The 12,900-nt window shown below is 37.1% G+C and overlaps 2 protein-coding genes across 2 annotated transcripts; one reads left to right on the forward strand and one right to left on the reverse strand.

Annotated features, from left to right (window-relative positions):
• The first annotated feature begins 5,838 nt into the window (after positions 1-5,838).
• LOC115231079 lies at positions 5,839-6,195 on the forward strand. The gene has a single exon (XM_029801166.1). It carries the CDS (start codon positions 5,839-5,841, stop codon positions 6,193-6,195), a length of 357 nt encoding a protein of 118 aa, XP_029657026.1.
• Positions 6,196-9,064: 2,869 nt separating this feature from the next.
• LOC115231080 (2-aminoethanethiol dioxygenase-like) lies at positions 9,065-10,078 on the reverse strand. Its single transcript, XM_029801167.1, has 2 exons — positions 9,586-10,078; positions 9,065-9,153 (listed from the first exon to the last, which is right to left on the reverse strand). Exons 1-2 carry the CDS (start codon positions 10,076-10,078, stop codon positions 9,065-9,067), a joined length of 582 nt encoding a protein of 193 aa, XP_029657027.1.
• Positions 10,079-12,900: the final 2,822 nt, after the last annotated feature.

A 12,900-nucleotide genomic window follows, 5' to 3' on the forward strand; every position in this document is an offset into this window, starting at 1 on the left:
ATTCATATCCGGAGATTGTGCCGGACAATCAGTAAATTAATTTTATTTGCAGAAAAATATTTCATTGTTGAAGTATGACAGGGGGCATTGTCTTGCTGAAATATGTAGCTGTTTAGCCCCATTTTTATTGCTAATTTTTTAAGATTGTTTGCTATAATGTTTATATATTTACCAGAGTTAATTTTTTCTTCAATAAAACATCATGTACCAATGTCAAAATAAGAAAAACATCCCCAGACCATAATTTTGCCACGTCCACACTTAACTATTGGGACAGAATTTGAATTTTTATAATCATTTGCTATTTTTCTGTATATAATTTTTCTTTTTGGTGCATTATAAACTTCGAAGGAACACTCATATGAAAAAATGATTGATCTTCATCCTTCATCATTTATACCAACGAATATTTCCGATATTTCATATCTTTTGATTATGTTTTTTTGATTAAAAATGGTTTTTTCTTTGCTACTCTTCCAAATACACCATTCTTATTGAAATTGCGAGAAATAGTTCGCGGGGAAATTACTTTTTAGTAATTTTTTCATTTCTACCGCCAGATCTTTAGCGGATTTTGCAAAATTAACTTTAGAAAGTTCGACCAATACTTTAACTTCGTTTGCATCCAGTAATGTCGGTCTTCCAGATCCACTTAGTCTACAATGGTTTTTCGTTAATGTAGTGTAATATGATAGAGTCTATAATATTTATTAGACTTGTAAAAAAACTACAATCAATTTATTCAGATATTAATTAAACTTCTCCTTCTAGTCGCTACATCCCTCATTCGCAAGGTTATTCAGGTAGGCAAGCCCGCCTCGTTCCCTTCGATGTACTGACAGGCACTGGGGATGTTGAAGACACTTATTTGGTGATAAATCTGGTTTATTTTTTGTCCAGTTCAAGCGTTCTTTTCCAAGGTTCAACTCTGTTCCTATAAAAAACAATCATTGTTTGTAGTAAGTGATTGGTTTGTATAGTGATTGATTGAATGTGTTGTTTTTGGTTTTGTTTATAGAATGAGGCAGTGACTGCGTGAAAATCTGACAATTCTGGGAAGAAAAATAAAAAAATGAAATTCCCGAAATTAATGGGAAAAAATTATGTTTTCCTACATCATCTGCGTAGAGAGAGAATTCAGCACTCTTAATAGTATGATCGAAAAAAAGAACAAACTAAACATAGAAGAAAGAGGATAAATTAGAATTACAATTACGAAAAAAGTAAATTTGAAGTTTTTGACGTACCCGGTTTTTGGAATAACGACCCAAAAAATTACATAAGTCATTTTATTTTCTACTGAAAATAGTTATAAAATAAATTATATCATGTTTAAATAATTTCTGAAGCTATTTCTGATTTTGGTGTATCTCACAAAACCTATTAAGCAATGTAATTTTCTTTTCTTTTGAATCATAAAAAACTTTCCTCCCATTCTTTTTTGAATCCCCTATTTTCTTGTACTATAATACGATACTGTTTAGGGACAACAGACATTAGACAATTTTCCACGTGAATGAATTGAAATTTAATTTTATAACAATTATTAAAATTTTTTTAATCCAATCATTTATTTTTGCAGGGCCGCATTTAAGAATTACTGCTTTTGATCTTCTCCAGTGCTAAGTTTTCGATCGTGAGAATATAACAGAGGTTAAAGCTGTCAGCCTCAATTACGCGCTGAGCAGGTTTTTGAGGTTCCATAGTATTCGGTTCAGAAACATTCTTGGTTTTAATGGGAGCTCTTTTTTGTCCTTTTGCGCTAACTTTCGGTACCATATCCACAAAAATAGTCTTTAAAATAAATTGACCTTTTATCCAAAGAGCTAAAATTAATTTGGAATTAAAAGTGAAAATAGTTCCAACCAGTCTTTACTATAATTTCCTGAATCGGTACCTCAAATAGTAGTTCTTTTTTTTAAATCCACTTCTTTTGACGTCCTGAACTCAACAGTACAATTGGTACCTCTAATAGACTTCCCTTTGGAATGTTCTCTAGTTTGGAAAAGATCATTATTTTAAAAAAACAAAAATATTGTATTTAAAATAAAAATATTCCTAACTATAATTGCCAAATTAATCAAAATTGGACAAAGTTTATGAAACATTTTTTATCGCAAAATGAATTTTTACAATCTAAGTAACTATTTATTTTTCGTATCAACGATGTGTTGATGTAATCTGTCCTCCGTGTTACTAAGACGGTGTTCGAGTACACCCACAGTCTACATAGTTATTTCCATATCCAACCTCTGTCAACATGTCCAGTTGTCCTGTTATTCTATCGAGAGCCTGTTTTATATTCAAGACAAAGTCAGAAAAATGTTCGTCTGTTTGTCCACCGTTGAGCTGTTTAACATGATTCTGAGGATCTTCATTTCTCGGAAGACTTTGATCCTCCGCAGCTGAACAATAGTCGGTCTCGTATTTTTTCATATTAGTCTCATTTTCTTTTTCCTGCACTTTTTTAACCGCCAAATCAAAATTGGTTTTCCACAAAAAAAGTTGTTCGTCTGCCCCGCCTGTTGCAAAGTTTTGGCCGTCACATGAAAACTTGATTGCTGTGACCGAGTCCTTAAAGGTCACGTGTCTCAACAAACTTTGTGACCGTGGATTGTGTAGAAGAGTCTCCCTTCGATCAAATCTAAAACTTTGGCTGTTCCATCAGAGGAGGCAGTGATTAAATAGTTCCCGGAAGGGTGGAAGGAGATGTCGTTTACTGAGGCATTGTGCACTAAAAATAATTTTTAAATAAAAAACCAGCATAGTTTTGAATTAGTTTATAACTACGAATGTCCCAGATCTTGACTGAACCATCGTCAATTCCTCCTCCAATAAAATACCCCCCAGGATGGAATCTGATTGATGTCCCTCGAGAGTTATCAAGACGGAAAGTCTGGACGGGGTCTTTGATAGCTCGATCCCACAGACGGACAGTCTTGTCGTCACTTACAGAAGCAAAACTACGGCTGTCTGGCGAAAAACTTAAATTTGTCAAAACTCATTACCTCGCTGACCTAACCCAATTCGAATGATGAATGTACGAGGATTGGAATCTCTGTCTGTGAGTTGTCCATATCTGTAAGAAGAACTCCTAGCTTATATACCTTGACTGACTTGTCGTCAGAACATGTGATAAAGCATTGCCCGTCGTGACTAAATTCGACATGTCGGACAGCAGCAGTGTGCCCGACAAAGCTTGTACTTTCACCTTTCCTACTAATGATATGATCGAGGTATACGCTGAAGGAATCCACAGTCTTACGGTCTTGTCCTTCGAAGAAGAGGCCAACAATGCTCCTGACGGAGAGAAGGAGACGCAAGTCGTGGAATCCTTAATAATCAGTCAATTTTAATACTTTGTGCCCAGCAAGTCTTATCACGTGTAGACGAGGATAGATTTTCCATAAAATTACTGCGGAGTCCAACGATGAGGAGGCAAGTTGTTTTCCATTTACATTAAAGTCAATTCCAGTTATTGTATCTCGATGTCCTGACAAACTTTGTTGTAAAAAGGGCGAGGACTCATCCTTCCAAATAATCTAATTAATTACTTGCACTGTCTTCATTTTCGCTATTTCCTAGCAACAATTTATAATTATTCTTTAAAATTAGTAATATTAAAAATATTATTTGTCTTTATAGATGAGAGTCATTAAACTAAAACTCGCAGAGTACTTTGAAAGAATACAGTTGAAGACAAATTCCATGTTTTAACAAATATTTGACTTTATTCATTTTCAGATTATTAGTATTAAATATATCTGGGGTTTTTACATATGGCTACGAAGGCTGGTTTGGTACGGAGAAAGACTACTTTATCAAACAGTTAAAAAAGACAAGATGTATCGCATTGAAACTGCCTTACAGAGTACAACTTGACGGAAGGCTTGAAGACTTGCAAGAGTCCTTTGTGCCCACTATCCGGATGGTCCTGGAGAAAGGTTGTGTTGAGTAATTATAATTGGGTTGGCATGGAAGGAGACACTTCGTTGCTTTTTAAATCTTCCCGTTAATGATTTTTCCATGTTATTTGGGTTTTCAGTTTTTTGTGAACAATAAAAACAATTCAATCCAATAAATATATCTGGTTTCTAATAAAAAACGAGTTTCCTTTAACTAATCTACCTCAGTTGTAATATGATTCGATCAGTTATACCAAACTACTCATTTCAAAAAAGAACAATATAAACAGAACCATAAATTATAAACAGGGAAAACATGTTGGCATATAAATTGCCTCCCATGTCCAATATTGACAAATGTGATTCCTGATTTCACATCCTCGGTGCATTCCGACTTTTGTCATTACAAATAGTATTGCTACGGCAACCGAAAGTGACATTTATTTTTCATAAAAATAACATTACTACAATAGAATTTTTTATAAAAACTTATAAAGTAATTTTCTACATTGCCAAATTTAAAGTTCCTACAAGATTCAGTGGGCCATAGAAGTGGTTCATTCTGCCAGACAAAGATTTGGAAGGATTCCTCGCGATGAATGGCCTCATATAACAAGGGCGTTCAATGAAAGTTTCAGACCACTAAGGGGAATTTATGAAAGCAAATCAACCGGCTAATCTCAATGACATTGCCGACATCCTCTATGCTGGCCAACGAGCATATGATGCATTGACCCAGTAAAAAAAGTGAATGGATTGGAATTATGAACGCGAAGCTTGACAAACTTAGGAAGGAACTCGAGTTGGTAGCACCACTAACTAATAATGACAAAACGAGAAAATCATTCAGTGACGAATTGAGAGACAAGACATTTTGAGCAAATATGGATACCGGAAGGCCAAAAAAAGAGATTTATTTAGAATTGTCACCTGCATCCAGGATGAGGTAAGAATTGTTGCAAAAAAATTGGCAACCCATGAAACAAGGGAAAAATTCCGGAGGGACAATATGTGTTTTGAACTTAACGGAAGGCAGTTTTACAGAAACCTGACTGAGAAAAAGAATACACAGTTTATATTTGACCAGAGTCAGTGTCTCTCATTCTGGGAGAGTATTTGGGTAAAACATGAGCCCGTAGGGGACTCGATTTTATTGGATAACCGGGTGACTGGTGCCGAGGACACAATTGCTGATTTTTGAAAAGACACCATTATTGAGATCATTAATCAGCTGCCAAATTGAAGAGCCTGTGGATGCGATGACGTATACGATTTTTTCTTAAAAAAGTTTACTACGGTCCACGATGACCTCTGTAAGAAAGTCGCGGATATCATATATGGAAAATACACACCTGGTGAGTGGTTCTACACAGGGATTACCCATCTTATTCCCAAAAAAGAAATTTGTGACTCACCCAAGAACCTGAGGCCGATTACTTGCATGTCAAATCTATATAAACTTGTAAAAAAATGTGTGAACAGAAAATTGACGAACTACATTGAAGCATACAATTTAATCAGCGACAAGAAGAATGTGCCAAAAAGCCAAAGAGCAGGCATTGCTCAACCAATGTATCCATCAACAAAATGGGAATAATTTGCCTTCTGTCTGGATTGATGTAAAGAAGGCTTTTGACTGTCGATCACGAGTTTCTGTATCAAGTCCTAGATAACTCCGGCCCCCCCCCATTGGATTGTGGATTTTATCAAGGAAATTGTCACGAAATGGAAGATCAAGCTGAGATTTAATCAAAAAGAGATTGGTGAAGTGAGGATGGAGAGAGGGACCTTGCAGGGTGATTTTTTATCGCCGCAAATCTTTGTTCTTGTCCTGGACCCCCTGAATAGAATATTGAATGCGAAATTCCCAAATGTGCTAGTGGACAAATCTGGCAATAGTCCTCGCGTATACTCAACGAACCACTTGTTGGTCATGGACGACCTAAAATTGTTTGCTCGGAAGGAAGACACTGTAATGAGAATGATGGCCGAGGTTGATCAATTCTTTCGAACTGCCGGATTGGAGCAAAACGCTGAAAAGTCTGCAACTAATCTTGAAGGGTTGAGTAGCAAAACTAAGCTGCTTGACGAGATTGATGGCTATCGTTACCTTGAAGTATTGGAAAACAAAGATAGCAAAGTTCTGAAGAATGACACGATGAACTCAATATCGGATGCAATCGAGGGAAGAATTAATAGCCTGGCAGACACAAAACTAAATTCTGAAAATTTTTCAAGGCTGTCAATGAGCATGCATTATCGTTGTATAATTACTGCATCGGGCTCATGAATGAGCTCCGGCAGCCAATTTCCTCGGCACACTGAAATTAACAATCTAATTTACAAAGCTCTGGAAAGAACTGGTTTCCCTTCAATTCTGGAACCGACGGGCCATGTCCTCAAGAAGTCAAACCGAATGTCTTTGGACATAATTACCAGCATCAGATATTTGAACAAGGAATTGAAAACCAGTGAACACAAGCACAACTATCTGAAATGGAATTGCATTCTTACTACCGTGAACCGTAATCGTTCAACGGGAAAAGTGTGGAAAGCCATTCGGCACGTGGCCAGGGAGGACGCTGCCGAATCTTCCGAAGATTACGACCAAAAGACGTGAACAACCTCATCAAATTATATGCGAAAAATGCACACAAGGAGCACAGTAAATCCGATTCACTCCCCTCTAACAGAAGCCTGAAAAAACGGGCGGAACCTCTCTTCCTCTCGGTAAAGGAGACGGAAGATACGTTGCACTTCACAAAATCATCGTATTCTCACGACCCTGATAAAATCTCGGTCATTCTATTAGAAAACTTTGGTGTCGAAAAAGTCAGGTTCCTAACATCTATCTTCAACTATTCAATCAACAACAATGTGATTCCGTCAATATGAAAACAGGCCCTAATAAGACCGATACTGAAGCATGGATACCAAGAGAAGACCCGACATCTTTCAGCAAACCAGAGATCAAACCCATCATTGCGAGCAGATCACGTGACCGATATATTGCAGACTTAGTCGATTTACGACGTTATTCATCGTTGAACGACTCATATAAATAGGTATTTATAATATTAATAAGTAGATAGGTATTACACGTGATAGATTCTTTTTCAAAATATGCCATGGTTGAGGTTATAAAAACGAAATCTGCCAATGAGGTTGCTTCTAGCTTACAACGGATTATTTATTTTGTTGGACCACCTATCATCCTGCATACTGATAACGGAAAAGAATTTAAGAATTCCAAGATGGAAGAACTATGCGAGAAGTATAAAATTTCGCACGTATTTGGAAGACCACGGTCCCCTTGGGTACAGGGAAGAATAAAAAGGTGTTTTCTGCATTAATTAGTTTTAGATTTAATAAGAGTGTAAAAGGTCGGATTTCCTCCACCAGTGAATCAAAAAATTGTTTTGGACGTTATGTCAATATTATCAAAGATATTGTCGAGGATTATAATTACACTATTCACTCGACGACAAGGCAGATACCTTTCTTTCTGTTTATGGGAATCAAGAATTGCAATTCAGTTAGTGGTTAGTGAAACACATCGAAAAGAGCTTATGGGGAATACAGAAAAAAAGGATTTGGAAAATGACAGTGATGACGAACTTGAGAAAAAGAGAAAGAAAGCTTTCAAAAACATTGTCTCTTGCGGTATAAAAATGAACAAAAAAAGAAAATGGAAAAACGGTGAGGATGTCAAAAATCTTAAATAAATCGGAAAAGTCTATAGTCGGGATGGACAGGATTAAAAAATTAATCCGAGGGAACGTCTTCGCCATTCGCGCGGCTGGTCGGGTGTCTCGTGAGGCCTTTAACTAACTTAGCTATCTGTAATTTTTGTCTTGTTTGTATAGATATTTAATTGTTAAAAAAATTAATTATTTTTGTAGTTGGTAAATCAATAATAAGATTTTTTTTAAGATTGTTTGAAGATTATCGATAAATTGATAGATTAACATTAATTGAAGGTCAGTGTGAGGCGCATCTCATACGAATCATTTGGCCCATGTCACATAATACACCATTTTATTCAGGAAATCAATAAATTAATTTATGACGGCCAAGAAATTGATTTTCAAGAACAGTTGATCGAATTACGAAATTCGAAGTTTCGCAAATTGACATTTAATTTGCATTCGATTATGAAATTCTGTATTTCTGTTATTAATGAATATCCAATCTTAAGTAAAAATGCACTGGAAGTGATAGTTCACTTTCCAACCACTTATTTATGTGAAATGGAAAAGTCTTGTTATTCTGACTAAACTGTTTGGATTAAAATGATCCCGATTCAAAGTGATTTTTTTATGTTTGAACAGCCTCTGCTTTTAAAACAGTGGATGTTTAAATAAATCTAGATTATTGAATTTTCATACAGTAAAATTTAAATAGATATAGAAATCGTCAAGAAATAGGGTTTTGTAAAAAAGTCAAAAAATGTATTGAATAGTTAAAATGTAAAAAAGATTAAATTATTGCAAAAATAAGACCAATACAATTACAAAATATCAAATATTATAAGAAATTCTGTAAGTCAACAATATATTTAATCAATTTTAATACAAAATTAACCATTAATACAAGAAATAAATTAAACAAAAAAAAATAGGCAACAACAAAACAAAATATAAATAATAATGTGCGAATATTTTATTTTTTATTTTTTTAGAACATTTAAATTTTAGAAAAAGTGTTATTTAAGTTACTGTAATTTACTAGAAGTTAACAAACCCATCCATCCGAAGTGGACTCCGTCAACATTATTGACGTTGCGTTGCCTCTCACGATAGCAACGGAGATCAACTGGAGAAGCCACCGGGTCTCACGTGTGTGGTGGCTTTTTAATGTGGCTAAGCGTCCAAGCTTCTTTAGGAAGCAAAGCGATTTCCTACTTATTCCTCCAGTTGTCTCCACCATAATCGAACAGAACACAAATCGGTCTCGTAGCGCTTCATATTTTCTCTCCTTTGCCCTCGTCGTTTTTTCCGCGGCATACAGTCTATCCACTGCGCTCCCGACAATGTTGGACGGGCAGAGAGTTGTTGTCGACACATGTTGCGTCCCAGACTAGGGGTTTCCCCTCTTTAAATGGGAAAATTGTGATCCCATCAGGACGTTTTCCATCTCCTGGGTCAAACCAGACCGGTTCAAGTACAGCTGGGTATCCTGCGTACTCCAGGGCTCGCTTGACAATTTGTTTTTGAACCGGAAAGATGTAACTTTATTAACCTAAAAACTAATAAAAATTAAATAAATAAACAATAAAAACACTAAAACTGTTTTTATACGTACAAATTACACAATTTTCTAAATCTTTATTTGAGAAAAAGATATTTTTTTAAAGATTTATTAATATTCAAAAAATGAAAAAAAAAGAATCACACAGCTCCAAGGAATAGAATCGCATGGCCTTTCCTCCATCTTCACTTAGTAAACCCAATGCTAAGAAAGCGAGAATAAAGACAATATAACCCACGTGATCTGTCTAGAATAACTAGATTTCTCTAATTCAAAAAACCACACAAAAGTGTTAAAATAATTTAAAATTAAAAAAAATTAGGCGGGTTAAAAATAGAGCTAATTGGCTGGAAATCCGCAGGCGGCCCATCTCGCACGATCAGTCGCTGCAGACCAGTGCCATGTTGACCCACACACTCATAGTACTTACAGTCACTCTCGTATGGCGGGAAAAGTATGTCAAAAAACGCACAAGGACCATTAATGGCCGACAATTGATGAATGTTCCCAAAATTTGGAGACAAAGTGAGACAACTTTTGGTCTCAGATGTGATCTCTCCCTCCAATTCCCGCCTGCAGATGATCTCAGAGGGTGACCTTCCCTCCTTGACGGGGGTGAAGGTCTCGACCTTGGCACATCCTTCAATGATCTTGACAAATCCGTTCATTTGGTGGTGGTCGTGGAGTGGGATTCGGGCATTTTCTGCCAGGATGACTATGAAGGCCATTATTTTAGTATCCTCGAATATTTGGAGGAAGATTTGTCGATATTTGTCCAGGTCGTAATCACTGCAGGCCGTGAAATTCAGATCGGACTTTTGAACACGGGAAAATAGGTTTTTTAGTTCTTGAAAATCTGATTTTTTGTTTGATGATAAAATGCATTTATAAGCTGCTTTTCCAATCAGCTGTAAAAGACTCATATCAACAAGAATTTACAACCAAATTCAAATCAGTTTATTATTTTATTTAAATAAATATTTGTTTAATTTAATTAATAAAAAAACTGCATTTTATCAAATAATAAAAATTTTCTTTAAAAAAAAAATTTATAAACCAAGATCGTGCTAAATCTAATCATTGAAAATGTCTTTTTCGGTGGCAGTTTTGATAAGACAGTTTTTAGCTTAAATTGATTTTAGATAAAATATTTATTTAAAATTCAAATAAAATTAATAATTATTATTTTAATCATAATATATTAACAAGTTCCTGGTGGTGATGATTAGTCCGGATACTCAGCTTGATCTCAGTACTCAGAAAGTCCATTTTTACCCCCCGACCCCTAGGGATCTCCCTCAGATTTTAAAATGCTTGAAATCATTGGTAGGGGAACATATGGAACAGTCTGGAAAGTATAATTAGCCCGCCAATTTGCAGGCAATTCACACCAAGTCAGGCCAACTCACTGCAGTCAAAATCGTCTTTCTAGAAAAGGTACTGCCCTTGGAATTCGGGCTCGGAATGTGACCTAATTCCATAGGAGGACATTGAAGGCTTCAGACTTGAGGTCGATATTTTGAGAAAAGTTGGTTTTTTATTTAAAATAAGTTTTCCCGCCATCCGAATATAGCCAACTACTTTAGTTCGTTCATTAATGTGCCATTTCGCGGGAAAACTGAGGAATTGTGGATTGTAATGGAGTTTTGCAGTATGGGCACACTAGAGACAATAATAAAAGGTATTTTATTTATTTTAAAATTAATAATTAGCAACAAAAACAAATATGATGCCCGAAAATTGGATAGCGTTTGCTACGCGGGAAATATTATCCGTTTGACGTGGTGCCACTTATTTGTAAGGGATTGGCACATCTCCACCAAAACAACATCATCCACAGAGATATAAAAGGCCAGAATATTCTAATAACACACCGATGTGAGATCAAACTGGGTATATTGTTATTTCTATCAATTTTTAGCTGATTTTGGGGTGAGTGCCCTCCTGGACAAGTCGATTGGAGGACGGAATACATTCATAGGCACTCCCTATTGGTCAGACCTCCCATTTACCCATAGGATGGCCCCAGAAGTGATCAACTGTGAGACAGAACGTCGAGCAACCTACGATGGGAGGGTAAAACCCCCAAAATAACAAAAATAGTGCGATATCTGGTCCTTGGGAATAACAGTCATCCAAATGGCAGAGGGAAAGCCTCGTACGTATAATCTGGCTAATTCTCAGCCCTGTCTGACTACAATGCCATGAAGGCTCTCCTCCTCATCCCCACAATCGCCTCCCCTAAACTAAGAAGACAGAAAGCAGCCATTTGGTCTGCCAAAATGCACGATTTTATAAGCCAATGCCTGCAAAGAAATCACCACGCCCGTCCCAAGGCAGATACCCTCCAATCCCACCCATTTGTGACCCTGGAAGAAGCTCAAGTCCGACAAACCATCAAGCAAATACAAGAACTGTGTTGTAGGGACTCCCGAAAGAGTCTGGATGGTAGAGAAGGTGAGTAATGTGTAGTGGTGACTCACCTGGGCAGCCCTTTGAGGAGTCCCGAGATATCAAAGACAAGGAGAGACCCCGTAGGCAATGTGGATGTGACTATAAAACACCCACTTTATAACCCCGAGTCGACGTTGGTAGTAGAAAGTCCCAATGCGAGACATAAGAGTCCTCCGATGGGGGAATATCCCACGGAAAAGTCGTGTTTGTGTGTAATGTCTCAGCGTTCGTAAGACAGGCAAGTTTAAACTAAAGAAGGCGACCCCTCCTGACGAGTGCCCCACTTTAAACGAACAGTCTTCGTCGTCCTCGGTGTCTATTAAGCCACAAATGGTGCCTGAAATAAAGAAATATAAAATAAAATTTCATTCGGAGATATTTTGTGCGAGTGTGGTTGGGGTGAATCTGTTTGTGGGGACATCGCAAGGACTGTTCCTTCTCGACCAGTCAGGACGGGGGGACTGTATGAGTGGGATGTGATGTGGTAGTGTATCAGCTTATGAAGGAGTCAGTTTTCCAAGTTGAGGTGTTGGAAGGTCTGAACTGTGTGGTGTTGATAATGCGGCAAATATACAGTCTGAACTGCATTCCTTTGAACTATCTGCTTCAATCAGTCAATCAGAAGAAAAGACATCCAGTAGTGAGTAGACAGTTGATATGTCGCACATTTGTGGATTGTACGTATTTCAAGACAGTTCGGATTGATGGAAATATGTTTTTGGCTATTGCTGTTGGTTTTTCGATTGAGATTTATACGTGGCACAAGGAGCCTCATTCTATGTTTATGCCTTATAAGGTAGACTTGTGTGGTCATTCCAGGCGGTCAAGTCACTCCCTGACCGTCCTCTGCTGGTCAATTTGGCCTACGACTGTCAGAAGAATATGAAAGTGATTTACGGGTCGTCCAAGGGATTTCATATTTTTAATTTTAAAACCAACTCGGTGACGGAGATTTACACTTCTGAGGACACGGTGATATCTGGGTGTGATTTGTAGATGACGGGGACTATTATTCCTCATGATGTGGTGGTGTACCCCATGGATGACCGCAATGTGTGTTTGTTGGTCCTTTTTAATAGTATTTGTACTTATTTAGTTTAGATCGTGGGATATTTGTTGATTTGGAGGGTAGACTGGTCAATGGGAAGCCAGAAGTGCAGTTTAGTGAGGAGACGTGTAATGTCAGTTTGTCTTTGGCTTTATAACAAGCTTACCTGCCGCCTGATTTGCTGTTGGTTTGGAATAGGGAGTCCATTACGATGATGTCCGCGGTGTCCGGGTGTGTGTTGGG

Source organism: Octopus sinensis, unplaced genomic scaffold (genome assembly GCF_006345805.1).
Source record: "Octopus sinensis unplaced genomic scaffold, ASM634580v1 Contig17331, whole genome shotgun sequence".
Taxonomy (NCBI): domain Eukaryota; kingdom Metazoa; phylum Mollusca; class Cephalopoda; order Octopoda; family Octopodidae; genus Octopus; species Octopus sinensis.

What these genes read in the sequence shown, in the direction of transcription:
- LOC115231079 (XM_029801166.1), top strand. Translation starts at nt 5,839, where the DNA reads ATGGACGACCTAAAATTGTTTGCTCGGAAGGAAGACACTGTAATGAGA.
- LOC115231080 (XM_029801167.1), bottom strand. Translation starts at nt 10,078, where the DNA reads ATGAGTCTTTTACAGCTGATTGGAAAAGCAGCTTATAAATGCATTTTA. An exon ending in CCCGCCATACGAGAGTGACT is followed by an intron (nt 9,154 to 9,585) that starts GTAAGTACTATG and finishes AATTTTTATTAG; the next exon opens with TTTTTAGGTTAATAAAGTTA.